The sequence below is a fragment of the Mastigoproctus giganteus genome, chromosome 1 (assembly GCF_048544385.1).
Source record: "Mastigoproctus giganteus isolate SK-2022 chromosome 1, ASM4854438v1, whole genome shotgun sequence".
Lineage (NCBI taxonomy): Eukaryota > Metazoa > Arthropoda > Arachnida > Uropygi > Thelyphonidae > Mastigoproctus > Mastigoproctus giganteus.
The window spans coordinates 189,881,093-189,897,801 of NC_143575.1; the positions used below are offsets into that span (position 1 = coordinate 189,881,093).

A 16,709-nucleotide genomic window follows, 5' to 3' on the forward strand; every position below is an offset into this window, starting at 1 on the left:
ATCCATGTACCTTTTGCTTCTTTTCATGTATTATTAAAACGATTTCTCACTTATGGTCTCTTTTCTTTATGGTGCTTCTGTGTACAAAACCCCTTCAGGAAAGCATTTCCGACCCCATATTGCTATATGATTTCGAGTTGTCAGGATGTACCCTACCCCTCTTAGAAGTTCTGAAACGTTTATCTGAAACGTTTAACTGAAACACCCTGTATATATATATATATATATATTTTAAATTTTATTATATTATAATGTTTTTTGTTCTAATGGAACCTTATTAATATGAAATAAAACCTAGCAATCACATACTAACATAAATCAGTTGTCAGCGCTGTTCTTAGCCTATGCACATTTAGTATTAATATTAGTAATGGCCGCATGGTGCAAGAAAGCCTATGGCTTATGCTGCACCAGCCAAAAAAAAAAAAAAATTTTAAAAAATATCCGAACAGAACTATGATAAAAAATAAAATAAATAAATAAATAAATAAAATCAATAGATAATAATAATTAAAAAAAAAAAAAAAAAAAAGGAAATTAAACCTCTCATCCTATGTGCTTCCCTTACCCGAAGGTACTATCCAGATGACCTTTGAATTTCCTCAAACTGTCGGCCTCTACCACCCACGAAGGCAACTTATTCCAGTAATTTATAACTCGCTGGCTAAAATAAAACTTCCTGCAGTCCAATCTAAACATTTCCCCCCATAACTTGAATTTATGTCCCCTAGTTCTAGCATCATTTATAATCTTGAAAATTTCATCCTCATTCATTTTACTGATGCCTCTCAGAGCCTTAAACACCTAAATCAAATCTCCTCTAAGGTGTCTAGTTTCCAAACTCTGCAACCCACATATTCGAAGTCTTTCTTCATAAGGACGCCCTTTTGCCGATCTCACCAGGCGAGTTACCCTTCTTTGCACCCTTTCAAGAAGCTCAATGTCTTTCTTCAGGTGCGGTCTCCATACTTGAACACAGTATTCCAAGTGTGGTCTAACATAAGCCTTATATAATGGGATTATCACATCCCTATCTCTACTTGCAAAAGTTCGATAGATCATCGATAGGACACCATGGGCCTTCCTTGCAACCTGTTTACAATGCTCAGAGAATTTCATGTCTGACCGTATCGTAACACCCAAGTCCCTTTCCTCCAGTACTGGGTTTAGCTGAACTCCAAGTGAATAAGTTATTTTGGGATTACTGTTTCCCAGGTGTAATACCTTACACTTTGTTGGATTGAAGCATAGCTGCCATTTTTCTGACCATTCCTGAAGTCTATCTAGGTCTCTCTGAAGAAGCTCAGCTTGACAGTGATCATTAACTACTCTACCAATTTTAACATCATCTGCAAATTTAGACATCACGCCCTCTATCCCTTCATCAATGTCGTTTATGAAAATTAAAAACAACAGTGGTCCTAATACTGATCCTTGGGAAACCCCATCTGCAAGGGCAGCTGGTGTATTTTATACTATCCCCTTTCCCTTACTTAAAGGTCCGATCTGGTTTGTCCTGCTCTTCTTGGCATTTATATATGTGAAGAATTCTTTATCCCCCCTCTTTGCTCTGTTTGCTAGTGATTTCTCATAAACTGCCTTTGCCTGTCGAACCTTTTCTGTGGCTCTATTACACATCACCTTGTCGCTGTTATAGGCTTCAGTACATTTTATTGCTCTGTAACCTTTCCATGCTACCTTTTTCTGCTCAAGTAATGTGGCAACTTCACTATTCATCCAACTTGGAACCCTCCTCGTGGAGTATTTTGTTAATGGTATATACGCATTCAAGGCATCTGTGATTAATGTTTTAAAAGCGTACCACAGTTCAAATGTATTCATTTTCTGCATATTTACTTTTCTGCATATTTTCTGCATAGTTAATAGAGGCCATGTAGTACCTTAAGGCATCGTAATTTCCTTTTCTGAAATTAAAACCCATTCCTTTGCCTTTTACTTCTGCTACCTCTCTCGTCATCATCCACCGTAGAACTCCATGATCACTTCCTTCTATTGGTTCCTCTATTGTCAGCCCTGTTATGTCATCTGATTCATGTGTGATGATGAGGTCTAGGACATTCTTTTCTCTAGTACTTTCCCTGACATGTTGATACAAATAACAGTCATCTAGTTGATTTAAAAATTTTGTTCCCCCTGTCGAGTTTCCTTCCCATTTACTCCAATCAATTAGAGGCAAATTGAAATCACCCATAATAAGACATTGACACTTACTTGCCCATTCCGTTTGCATGTAGAGGCTTTTGTCATAATCTTCACAATCACCTGGTCTGTAGATTACTCCTACTCGCATTATACCTTTGTTTCCAACTATCTCACCCCATACAGACTCTATACCAGCATGTGAAATGTCTGAATCCGGGAAAGCTATCGTTGCACTCAGGCTGCTTCTGATACGAAGCATTACCCCACCACCCCTTCTGCCTATCCTTCCTAAATACATTATACAAGCCATACTGAAACTCATCATCCCCAATTTCCGGATGGCACCACGTCTCTGTAAGCCCTATTACGTCCGCGTTACTTGTTTTAACCAGCAGTTCGAATTCGCTCATTTTATTGACGACACTTCTAACGTTACTGTATAAACAATTAAAGATTTACAGTTCTTGTATATTTATCAACCCTAACACAACCCTTGAAGTTTTTTAGGCTCTCTCTTCCCTGATATTAGCTACCCGCTCACGTGAAACGTTTCTGTCCCCAGAACATCTAGATAATACGTCCAGTTGGGGTAGCAGATAAGAACTCTTAAGGTATGTGCAAGAGTTACTGTGACCAATATTATCAGATAAATGCGTGTCAGTATTACCCACATCCCCCCTAGCTAGCAGTTTCCCTGAACCTTTAAGGTATCCTCAATAATACTGGCAAAAACATTTGCACCACCTTTGTTTAAGTGTATCCCGTCTCTACAAAACAAATTCCTTCTACCTACAAGTGTGGGCCATGCTGATAGAAATTTCCCCCCTAAAGCCTTACAGATTCCTTCAAGTCTTGAGTTAATCCACAAGGCTCTTAACATATAATCCCTCCTATCGTGTCTGGGCAGAATTTCAGACACATAGACATTGTGGCCTAGCTCGCGGCATTTCCTCAGCATGGTCCTGTATTTTTCCAACAAATCGTCAGATCGTGTACGTTTAATATCATTAGTCCCCACATGAATAATTATATTCTCTTTACCCCCTTTAAAATCTGACAATCTGTTGGTGACATCATCAATAGTTGCTCCCAGCAGACATACCCTGGTTCTATTCCACCTATCCTTATTACAAAAAATATTCCCCGTTTCCCCTGACAATGGAGTCTCCTAATAAAACAAAGTCCTTTTTAACCAGAGTAGTTTGCACTTGGTTTTTCTGTTTTGAGGCTCGAATCGGGTGTGCATCACTTGGTAGATTGCTGGAGTCACATTATTAAAATAAGAATATAACTAAATAATAAAAATACTAAATACTACGATATTAAATGAACAAATAATATACCTTTATTCATTCACATGAACATTGAATACTTTACCAGTATGCAAAAGTACTGTATTGGTATTCAGAAGTATACAAAATGTATGACGCATATACATTTCTATTCTCCTTATTCAGAATTATACATTAATGTTCATATTAATTTAGATGCTCAGTTTAGATGTTTATTTTGGATGCTTAACTTAGCAGTGCCCAGTAATTATATATCTAGTTTTGCACCCTTAGTCTAGTATATGGCAAATAGTAACAATGATGCAAGGAAGCAAGATTATGTAGCATCAGCCCAAAGGTGGCCGGAAACCTACACACTTTACCCATCCATACTCTCCAAGAATTTGTCTAGTTCTTCCTTAAATTTATTCAGACCATCCACTTACACTACAACAGATGGAAGCCTGTTCAAATCAATCACTTGCTGGCTGAAAGCAAACTTCTGCACATTTATCCTGCAACCATCCTTCCTCAACTTGAATTTATGCCCTGTCATATGTGTACTTTCAACAAGAGGAAGGATGCCATTAATATTTAGTTTACTCAATCAATTCAAGGCCTTAAACACCTCAGTCAAATCTCCTTAGGTCAGGTGCCTAGTTTCCAGACACTGCAGTTTGCAGAACTGAAGCCTTTCTTGGTAAGAGCACCCCCTTTTGTTCCCTTCGCCAATCTGGTTGCCCTTCTCTGCACCCATTCCAGCAGATTGACATCTTTCATTAAGTGAGGCCTCAAGACCTGATTCAGTACTCAAGACTCAGTACTTGTAACATGGCTTTGTACAAGTGGTTGATCACTTCCTTATCCCTGCTAGCAAAGTTTCTGTATATCATTCACAGAACCCCCATGAGCTGTCCTGGCGCATGTCTGCACTGCTCAGAGAATTTCATATCTGACTGCACAATTACCTCCAAGTTTTTTTCATTTTTCAATACCCCGAGTGTAGTACCGCACAGTTGATAAATTACTCTGGGATTACTGCTATCCATACATAGTACCTTGCACTTGTCAATGTTAAACTTCACTGCCATTTCTCAGCCCACATAATTTTTCTAGATCTTGTTGCAGTAGCATACCATCATTACTATTGTTAACGGCCCTGCCGACCTTTGTATCATCTGAAAACTTAGATATTAAACCCGATATCCCTTAATCAGTATCATTGATAAATATAGAAAACAACAATGGGCACAATACCAAACCCTGGGGGATTTCACTAATAACATTAGTCAGTGAAGAGCAATGTCCATTGATTATCACTCTCTGTCTTCTCCACTCAACTATCCCTTTACCCATAGCAGAAACTTGCCCTTAATGCCACATTGCACCAGTTTTTATAGCAGTCGTTTATGTGCAACAGTATCAAAAGCCTTCCTGAAATCGAAATATGTGATGTTAAAATTTTGTTGAAAGGTTATGCCTACTATGCTGATTTTTGAAGCTATTGTAAATTTTGAAAAGTGACTATTGCTTGTATGCACAATTAATACATAGCAGCACTACCATATAGAGTTTTAAGATAATAATCTATACATCATCAGCCATTTTCAATCCACTGCAGGATTGAAGGCCTCTCCAGCCACTTTCCAGTTCCTTCTGTTTTGTGCAATGGCCATCCATTTACTACCCACAAACTCATGAATTTCATCTGTCCATCTCCGTTGTTGTCTTCCAGGTTTTCTTCTAGCTCCTCTTGGGTACCATTCTGTTATTTTCCTAGTCCATCTGTCATCATGTCTTTGAGCTATGTATCCTGCCCAAGACCATTTTAGTTTTGATAAGAATGTCCTTTACTTGAGTTTGCTGCCTAATCCATGTGTTTCTCTTCTTATCTAACAGTCTCATTCCTAATATAATTCGTTCCAGCTTCTCTTCCATTCTTTTGGTGAGTGCCCAAGTTTTACTTCCATAAGTGGGGATTATACATTGGTTCATTATTTTACGTTTCAGACAAATTGGGATATTGCTCCTCAGTATGTGATGACTATATTTTTTGAATGCTATCCATCCAAAATTTATTATTCTTTTGGCTTCCACCTATTTATCATTATTACAGCTAATGACTTGTCCCAGATAAGTATATGACTCCACCTTTTCAATTACTGCTCTTTCAATCATTATAACCCTTTCTGTGGCATACTTGTTCATTATTACCTTTGTTTTAGCCATATTCATCTTTAGTCCAAAATCCTTACTAACTCTGCATAACTGATTAAGATTTTCCTCTAATTTTTTTGGGATCTTGGCTTATGACCACAATTTCATTTATAAATTGTAAATGGTTTAGGTACTTTCCATTCACATTGACTCCTTTCTGCGACCAGTCTAATCTTCTGAAAGCTTCCTCAAGGGCAGCAGTAAACAACTTTGGAGATATTGTGTCTCCTTTTCGAACTCCTTTCTCAATTTTAAATTTACTACTGTCTTTGTCTAGTCTAATAAAGGGTCTAGCATTCTCATATATTTTCTTCAAAATCATAATGTATAGGGGGTCTATACCTTGTCTTTCCAGTGCCAAAGGAGGCGTCTCCGTAGCCAGGTGGGAAGGAGCAGCAGTGCATAGTACACGCTTCTTGATTAGACCGGGGTTCGAGCCCGTCACCACCAAATACGGAGGATGCGGAAAGGTCAGGGAATGACCACCGCATATCCAGGAGCAATATGGCCTTAGTTGCTAATGCTCCTAAAAAAAAACCAAATAACAAACAAACGAATTCCAGTGCCAAAAATATTGCCTTATGCTGTATGGAGTCAAATATCTTTTCATAATTTAACAATTCCAGGCATAATGGTGTTTTATATTCATGTGCTTTCTCCATTAGCTGCGATATTATATGAAGGTAATCCATAGTTGAGAATCCTGTCTTGAACCAGCTTGCTCTTTTGGTCGATTCTCCTCGAGTATTCTTTCTAATCTGTTAGTAATGACTGTTGTGAACAACTTGCAGATATGGAACAACAAGCTAATTGGTCTATAATTTCCAATTTCTGATTTATCTCCTTTCTTATGCAGCAAAATAATGATTGCATTATTCCACTCCTTAGGTGTCACAGCTTTCCTAATGTATTTTGTGAAGCGTCTTGCCAGTTTGTGTCATATCTCTTCCAGTTTTAACAACTCTACAGTAACTTCATCTTCACCCAGGGCTTTCTGATTCTTCATTTTCTTCAATGCATGTTCTACCTCATCAGGTATGTCGTATGTGTTGCTAATTTGTGATCCATCTTCCCCACAGCTTGCACCATTTCCTCACTTCTTATATAATTCTTTATAACAGTTGTCTGCTATTTGAATCGTACCTTCTCTGCTATTTATAAGTACATCATCACTATTCTTCAGTTTCAGTATTATTTGTCTTTCTGTATTACTGCCCATGACTACTGATTTAAGTCCTTTGTTTTCCCTTAATGCTTGTTCTACTTTTCTTGTGTTAAATCCTATGTCCTCTCTGAATCTCTTTCTAATAGCTTTGCATAATTCAGTATACTCAATTTTTTCCTTGTCAATGTTTATCTTGCTCTTCGTTTGTCGTCTTCGGTTCATCATGGCAAGTGTTTCTTGACTAATTTTTTCTTCTTTGGATTTCTTTTTACCTGTAGGTTTCTTGAGCTTTATCACTTTCAGAAAGTTGTGATATTCCTCGTTGATATCTTGGTCCTGAGCGGTCTTCAGAAGCTCAAACTTGTTCTTAAGTTCCAGTACACACTGCTTTTTCTCCTCTTCTGTTATCTCAAAGACCTTTGTATTATTTACTCGAGTCAGTTTTTTCCTTTCTTTTCTTATATCTATATCAAGTGTGCATTTTTCCATTCTGTAATCACTTCCAACATTTACCTTGTTCAGGACAGTAACATCATTCACAATATATCTTCTGTTAGTGAGGATGAAGTCGATTTCATTTGTTGTTAATCCAATTGGGCTCTTCCATGTCCACTTTTTGTTCAACCTTTTCTTGAAAAAAGTGTTCATTACTGACATTCCTCGAGATTCTGCAAATTCCACAAGTCTTTCATCTCTCATTTCTTTCACCAATTCCAAAATTTCGTATAGTTCCCTTTTCTGCACTGTTGTGTCTCTTTTCAACCTTAGCATTGAAGTCCCCCATAATTTCAGTGTACATTTCTTCAACCTCTTCATCATCATGCCTCGATGTTGATGCATAAATCATTATAATCTTTAGCTTATCCTGAGTAGTAGTCTTGACACTCTTGGTGATGTACTTTTGAATTCCAAAATGTCGTTTTTTATATCTTTATGGACCAGAAAGCCAACTCCACCTTCACTCCTTTCACTGTTTCCATTGGTGTACAGCTGATTTCTACTTGATAAACTTATAAGTGATTCATTTCTTCTTCTTGTTTCAGCCAAACCAATGATTTTGCAGTTCACATTTTCTAATTCCTTTTCCAGCTCTAATATTTTGTCTTCACCGATGAGCGTCGTGTCCGTAGCCAGGTGGGCAGAAGCAGCAGTGCGTAGCACACACTTCTTGATTAGACCGGGGTTCAAGCCCGTACCCACCAAATACGGAGAATGCAGAAAGGTCAGGGAATGACCACAGCATATCCTAGGAGCAATATGGCCTTAGTTGCTAATGCTCCTAAAAAAAAAAAAAAACAAATAACAAATAATATCACCGATGAGCGATCTTATGTTGTAACATGCCAAGTTCAGTTTCTGTGCATGGCAGCCTGTATAATTTCTTTATACTGCATTGAAAAAATCTTTAAAGTATATACTTGCATATTTATGAATTTGCATATTTAAAGGATTAATGTGTTCATACTTGCAGTACCATTTCAAAATGCACACACCTCCGTCAAATGTTTTTGATTATTCTCTATACTCAGCAGAACATCATTTATCTGCAACATAATGAAAATGTATTAAAAATATAATTGGTTATTTTAGTCTTAAAATAAGCAACTTTTTATTCAATTCATTTTCTTGTCTATAAAATACAGTAATTTAAAGTGTTTATAGATAATTCTGGCTGAATCGGTGTATAAGGATTATGCAAATTTTTTCTTCTGCTTCAATATTTTTTAAAAACATAATTCTATTAAACCAAGAGCATGTGACAATTTTTGCATGATCATTTACTTTAGAATCCAGTATCTGTAATGGCTCTAAACAGTGGTTTATCAGGATCACCTGAACTTTGGTGTTACCGTGTGCTCATTAGTCTTCTAGACCGGCCAGAAATTAGTGCAATTATTCTTGATGAGATCCTGATTGAAATTTTTCGGTAAGCATAAAAGTACTGTATAAAAATGTAATGTAGATTTAGCTATTGGAAAACTTTGGAATGTCATTACTTATCTTTATTAAACAAATTCTATACAAATTTATGTAAGAAGCAATGCTTTTAAATGAATAATTTTTATTTTTGAGGTTTCATCATTGAGATACAAATTTGGAATTAGAACTTTTTTTTTTTTTTTTTTTTAAATAATAATAGGTATCAGTTGTGTTTACGCAAGATATGTATACTCACTTCTCATTAAAATAATAACAAATCCACTTCTATGAATAATTCATTTGCTGGTGCTATAAAAGACTGTCTAATAAAATGGAATGCATTCAATCCACATTTTACATTGTCGAAGGGCATTAATGATGTATAAGCATGACTGAGTGTTCTTGTGGGCACCTTAGTGCATTTTTTACAAACAACAGAAAGATTTAAAAATTTAAATGTCAGTTAGAATTATGCTGTTGTGAATTTTAGTATTTCTCCATTTTATGGTATACACTTGTGATCTCTATCATTATGAATCTGAGACCTAATGAATCTGGTGAGTATAATGAGCATTTGTGCAGAGAAATAGAATGGGCCAGTAAATCAGAATGTCTTATAATGGGGGATTTTAACTTTCCGGATATTGACTGGAACTTGTGGATTGGTCACTCATGCACTAACAAAACTTTGTGGATTTATTGGATGACATGTTTTCTACAGAAACATTTTCGAGAGGCAACCAGAGGGAGTAATACTCTTGATCTGATTATCAGCAATGATTCTTCATGCATTAAGAATCTGCAGATAAAGGAACCACAATGTGGCGGTGATCACAGTATACTGATGTGAGATTTACTTAAAGATATAACTACTATCAGGGGCAAGGGAAAGGATTGTTGCTTTCATTAAGGGGAAATTTTGTCTGGATACAGTGATCTTAGAGAGTTTTTAAATTCTATACAGTGGGACCAACTGAGGTTGTTACCAACAGTGATTTCTAAATGGGAAGCCTTCAGAGACTTAATCTTGGAGGGTACTAGGCTATTCATACCAACTAAGAAGTACTGTTCAAGTTTTAGGCCTAAATGGATATCAGATGAATTAATGTGGCTCGTGGCAGAGAAGAAAAATGCATGGGATGCATATAAATTATCAGGCAACATAGAAGTGTATGGCAGATATAAGCTAGTCTGTAATGAAGTCACAAAGGAGGTTAGGCAGGTGAAGGTAGATTATGAGAAATCTTTGGTAAAGGATGCAAAGAAAAACAGCAAAGAGTTGTTTACTTATGTGAAGTCTAGAAGGAAAGGTACGAATCAGATTGGTCCACTCAACATAAATGATTCAGCTACTAATGATCATGCTCAGCTAGCTGATAAACTGAATGAGTATTTTGCATCTACATTCACGCATGAGAAGTTATCCAAGAAGGGGAATGCCAGAAGTTTATCAAACTCTAACAGGGAGCTAAGTGATTTTGTAATAACTGAGAGTAAAGTGGAGGAGAAATTGTTGAAGTTAAATGTAAGGAAGGCACCTGGTGTCGATGGGGTCTATCCAGTTATATTAAAGGAGGCAGCAAAGGAAGTAAGCAAACCCTTAGCCATAATTATGACAGCTTCCTTGGACTCAGCAGAGGTCCCCATGGATTGGAGATGTGCGAATGTTTCCCCATTCACAAAGGGGATCAAAGGTTGACATGGGTAATTACAGACCTTTTAGTCTAACTTCTGTTCCAGGGAAAATAATGGAGTCACTGGTTAAGGAAGCAATGCAGGATCATGTAGACAAGACTGCAGTTATAGTTCAGATACAGTATTGGTTTGTTAAGGAGAAGTCTTGTCTGTCAAATTTGATTGGATTCTGTGATGTGGTCACAAAGGAAATCGATGCGAAGAATAATTTCGATATCATATACTTGGATTTTAGGAAAGCTTTTGATACTGTGGCACATGGAAGACTACTGTACAAACTGGAGCAGTATGACATTAGGGACAAGTTGTTACAATGGATAAAAGGATGGTTGAGTAGGAGAAGACAGTGTTTATCAATGGACACTGCTCTTCATGGACTCATGTTATTAGTGGAGTCCCCAGGGTTTGGTGTTGGGACCATTGTTGTTTTCGGTATTTATCAATGATATTGATGAAGCTATATCAGGGTTAATGTCTAAGTTTGCAGACGATACAAAGGTCAGAAGGGTTGTTAATGACAGTAATGATAGTATGCTACTGCAAAAGAGTCTGAAAAAGTTGAGCCGATGGGCTGAGAGGTGGCAACTGAAGTTTAACATTGACAAATGCAAAGGAGTGCATATGGGTAGCACTAACCCCACAGTAATGTATCAACTGGGTGGTACTATACTCAGGGTAGTGGAGAATGAAAAGGACCTGGAGATAATTGTGCTGTCAGATATGAAGTTTAGTGATATACAGGAATTTTGTTAGCATGGATAAGGGGTGATTGTCTCCTTATATAAGGCGGTAGTCTGGCCACACCTTGAGTACTGTATACAGGTCTAGAGGCCTCATTTTAGGAAAGATGTAGCTGCTGGAATGAGTACATAGAAGGGCAACGAAATTGGTGAGTGGAACAAACTGTTAGTGCTCCCAAGAAATGCTCACGTTCTGCAATTTGCAGCTTCTGTAGACTAGGCACCTGCGAGGTGATCTAATTGAGGTGTATAAGGCTTTGAATGGATTGAGCAAGCTCAATGCTAATGGGATTCTTCCTCTTGATCAGATTTCTCACCTGAGGGAGCATACATTTAAATTGATGAAAGGCAACTGTAGAATAGATGTGTGGAAATTTGTCTTTAGCCAGCAGGTGGTTGATAGTTAGAACAATCTTCCATCTGTTGTAGTGTGGAGGTCAGCAACTTAAATAAGTTCAAGGTAGAACTAGAAATGTTTTTTTTTTTTGCTGATGCTATATAAGCTTGCTTTCTTTCATCATATGCCCTATTAATGCTAATTAATTATTTTTTTAATTTCAAAAGTACAGCTGTAAAATAATTTTTTGGTATTATGTTTGTGTACATACTGTACTATACACCGATGAGCCAAAACATTATGACTACTTACCTAATATGATATTGATTGTCCACATGCAGCCAACACAGCTCATACCCGGCTAGGCATTCATGCTACAAGGTTTATAGATGTGTCTTGTGGTATCTGGTACCAACACGTAACCAGCAGATCCTTTAACTCCTGTAAGGTCCGTGGTTGAGATGCTGCAGATCGGAGTTGCTGTTCCAACACAAACCACAGATGCTCGATGGGATTGATGTCTGGGGAATTTTAAGGCCAGGTCAATACTTGGAAGTCTTCCACAAACCAGTCTTGAACAATCCGGGCAGTGTGGCATGGTGCATTATCCTGCTGAAAGATGGCACCGCTATAGGGAAAGACAGTTGACATGAATGGGTGTACCTGGTCAGCAATGGTGTTTAGGTAGGTGGTAGACATCAGAGTGCCTGGCACATGGATGACTGGACCCAGGGTATCCCAGCAGAACATCGGCCAAAGCATGACACCACTGCCACTGCCTTGTTTTCGTCCCATGGTGCATCCAGGTGCCATCACTTTCCCAGATAAACGATGCACACCTACCCGACCGCCCACATGGTGCAACAGGAAACATGATTCATCAGACCAGACAACCTTATTCCAATCACTCAAGGTCCAGTTTTGATGCTTGCATGCCCATTGTAGGTGTTGTCACCAGTGAACTGTGGTTAGCATGGGCACTCGGAGTGGCTTGCGGCTACATAGCCCCATTTTCAGTAGGTTTTGATGTAGTGTGTGTGTGTTGTGACACATTACTCCTGTCACCAGCATTCCAATTACTGGCGAGTTGCACCACAGTCACCCTTCTGTTGCCTGTACCGTCTGGGAGAGCCTTCACTCACCTCGAGCATCAATGATCCGTGATCATCCACCCACTCGCCTGTGATTTGTGGGTTTTCTTTCCTCAGATCACTTTCCGGTAGGTACTAACCACGGCTGACCGTGAGCATCCCGCTAGCTGTGCCATTTTGGATATGCTCTGACCTAGTCGTCTGGCCATTACACTTTGGCCTTTGTTAAACTTGCTTAAGTCTGCTGCCTTTCTCATTTGAAGAACAAGAGTAACACTGATTAAAGGAGCTCAGTATAATGTGTTTTTTATACCGCGTCCCAACCCACGCACATGCCATAGTTCACGTGCAGTTGCTTCGATTTGCATAATGACTCACTGATCATAATGTTTTGGCTCATCGGTGTATACCCACTGTTAATTTTCCTGCAAGTTTTGGTTTCGATTTTGTTTTCTCTTGCTTGACATTACTGAGCATGGGAAATTATTATTTTTTGGATAACTAACCTATTGTTACTAAACACAGTACTTGTCCTTATTATCAAACATTGTGTCAGAATATGAAAGAATTTTAATATTCTGACTTTTAATGTCAGAATTTTAAAGTGCATTTCAACCACATTGTTATCCTTTTATCTCATAAAAAACCCAAAAAAACCTGAACACTATATTAAAAGTAACCATGTGTCTTCTCTTGGGTTTTATTGGTTCGGTTTTTTTTTTAGGAGCATTAGCAACTAAGGCCCTATTGCTCCGGGAATCTGCGGTAGTCATTCTCTTGACCTTTCCGCATCCTCTGTATTTGGTGGTGATGGGCTCAAACCCCGGTCTAATCAAGAAGCGTTTGCTACGCACTGCTGCTCCTTCCCACCTGGCTACGGAGGTACCAGGTTTTATTGGTACACCAGTGGAAGGTAAATGGGACACCAACACAGCATGGATCATAGCCCTGTTCCAACTTGCCTGCTGTAATAGTTTGCAAAATTGGGTGGAAAACTATGCAACACACAAAATGTAAGCCCACTAATTTAGTTGGTGAAAGCAGGGGGGGGGATTATAGTTTGAAAATTTGGTGTGCAAAAGGTGGTAGTTTTGTATAAATTTAAAGAGGGTTTCAATAAATTGATTGGAATGGGGCAATGAACTGAGTTTTTTTTTTTTTTTGCTGGTTCTTGTATAAGTTATGCCTTCTTGCACCAAATGGGGATTGGTTAAGAGCTAAAAGCAATGATTTTGTGACATTGTCTGATTTCCTATATCAGCATCAGTGCCGACTGAAGGATATATTGTGCCCTTAGACCACATTGACTGATGGCACCCTCCTCTTGCCGATGCAAAGATTTTCATTTTTTAGAATGATTAATTTTTCCAATTTGCACCAAGGTTTAGGAGGTGCCAGTGCCCTCTAAACCTTGGTAGCAATTGCATGAAAATTTTATGTTGCTCACACATTTTGTTAGTAATATTTTTTCAAATTTATTAGGTGTGGTCAAGTTGGCTGCCTAATAGTATAATGCAATCGAAGCCCTGTATAACTATCCCCCTCAGGGGAAGAGAAAAATGGTTGTTATATCGGAAGGATGTTATATCGATCGTTCATAAAATCTGCAACAAAACAAGTAAAAGCTTGAACATTTAATGCAATTCTACTAATACAATATAGTATAATCTTAGTTATATGTACTACAATATTAAACAAAAAAATTATGATTGTAAATTTTGCATTGATTGTAGAGTGTAGTAAGTTTACAATTAAATTATAACTTTGCTACATAAGCTATCAAGACCTAACAAGAGAATTTTTTCATACTTTAAAATAATCTGTCAAAACACACTGTTTCAGTAGTAGAGCATGTTTTAAAGAGAATTATGAAGGTGTGCAATAGCAGTTATTTCACTTTTTCAGTTAGGCTGTGCTTGAAAAACTTGATGCACAAAACCTAATCTTTGATGAGACCTTTCACTGAAACTTCTTGTCCACCCACAGTAGGATCCTTATCTTCATCTCTATAAATTTCAGAAGATTCCATTACATCTGTAATGAGTTCCTCTTCATTTGTGCATATCCTGAAATATTCAATGTCCGCATCCACTTCTCCATAATCTTTGAAGCTTAAGTTTTCCTGCAATGTCTGCAATTCTGCCCAGACACGATAGGAGGGAGTATATGATGAGAGCCTTGTCGATCAATTCGGCCCTGGAGGGATTGTGCAAGGCTCAAGGGGTAGAATTTTTTTCAGCCTGGACTGTACTTGTTAACAGGAGAGATTGCTTCTACAGGGATGGGATACACTTAAATAGAAAGGGTGCAAGAATTTTTGCTGATGCTGTCGAGGCAGTGTTAGGTGGGTCGGAAAACTGCTAGTTGGGGGGGATACAAGGACTAATAGATTAACAGTAGCCAGTGGCAGAGGTGGAAGGGATTCTTGCACTGCTTCTATTGAAATGAGCAGAAGTCTGAAAAACAAGATGCAGGATATTTCAGAGACTGCTAGTAGTCATTGCGGTACAAGTAAACACATGGGTTGTGTTAGGGTAGCTAAGAATAGAAACAGGTGCATGTATACCTGCGTGTACACCAATGCTAGGAGTTTGGTAAATAAATTTGATGAATTTGAGGTATTGCTCAAAACATCAAAGGCAGATATTGTTGGGATATCAGAGACGTGGTGTCACACAGATATAAGTAATGCGGAACTGGAATTTGGGGAATACAATGTGTATAGAAAGGATAGACAGGACAGGAGGGGAGGAGGGGTTATGCTATTAATTAAGAAACACATAAAGTCCAAGGAAGTGAAGCCAGTCAACATCGCCGGACAGTGCAGTGTGGAGTCAGTTTGGTGTGACATAAACATTGGGAGATCAAAATTGAGAGTAGGAGTGTGCTATAGGCCTAATGACTCTGATGAGTATAATAAGGAACTGTACAGGGAAATAGAGTGGGCCAATAAATCAGAGTGTCTTATAATGGGAGATTTTAATTTCCCAGATATTGACTGGAACTTGGGGGCTGGTTACTCACACACTAGCAGGGCTTTTGTGGATTTATTGGATGATTGTTTTCTACATCAGCATGTTCGGGAGGCAACTAGAGGGAGTAATACTCTTGATTTGATTATCAGCAGTGATTCTTCATGCATTAAGAATCTGGAGATAAATGAACCACTAGGTAGCAGTGATCACAGTGTGCTGAAGTGGGATTTACTCAAAGAGGTAACTACCATTAGGGGTAAAGGGAAGGGTTATTGCTTCCGTAAAGGCGACTACGATGGACTGAGACAGTATTTAAATTCTATACAGTGGGACCAACTGATGATGTTACCAACAGCAAATTCAAAATGGGAAGCATTCAAAGAACTTATCTTGGAAGCTACTAGGCTTTACATACCAACTAAGAAATATTGTTCAAGGTTTAGGCCAAAATGGATGTCAGATGAACTAATGAGGCATATGGCAGAGAAGAAAAATGCATGGGATACATACAAATTAACACATGACACAGAAGCCTATGATAGATACAAGTTGATATGCAACCAAGTTACAAAGGAGGTTAGGCAGGCGAAAGCAGATTACGAGAAATCCTTGGCAAGGGATGCAAAGAAAAACAGCAAAGAGTTCTTTACTTATGTAAACTCTAGAAGGAAGGGGATGAATCAGATTGGTCCACTTGATATTGATGGGTCAAGTGTTGATGATCCTGCTCAGGTAGCTAACAAACTAAATGAATATTTTGCATCGACATTCACACATGAGGAGTTATTCAGCGAGGGGAATGCCAGAGGTGTATTCAACTCTAACAGTAAGCTACAGAATCTTGAAATAACTGGGAGTAAAGTGGAGGAGAAACTGTTGAAGATAAACACAAGAAAGGCACCCGGGGTGGATGGGATCTATCCAGTTATATTAAAGGAGGCAGCAAAGGAAGTAAGCAAACCCTTAGCCATAATTATGAGAGCTTCCTTGGACTCAGGGGAGATACCCATAGACTGGAAATGTGCAAATGTGACCCCAATTCACAAAGGAGGATCAAAGGCTGACACAAGTAATTATAGACCTGTGAGCTTAACTTCTGTTCCAGGAAAATTAATGGAGGCACTGGTTAAAGAAG

General features: G+C 38.2%; 1 protein-coding gene across 1 annotated transcript in view; it reads left to right on the forward strand.

Annotated features, from left to right (window-relative positions):
* Positions 1–16,709, forward strand: part of LOC150091387 (protein DOP1A) — a 519,845-nt gene that overhangs the window by 129,102 nt on the left and 374,034 nt on the right. Inside the window, exon 7 of the mRNA XM_090390176.1 lies at positions 8,604–8,743. Coding sequence (XP_090246302.1) covers positions 8,604–8,743 — 140 coding nt within the window. The remainder of the gene's footprint in view (positions 1–8,603; positions 8,744–16,709) is intronic.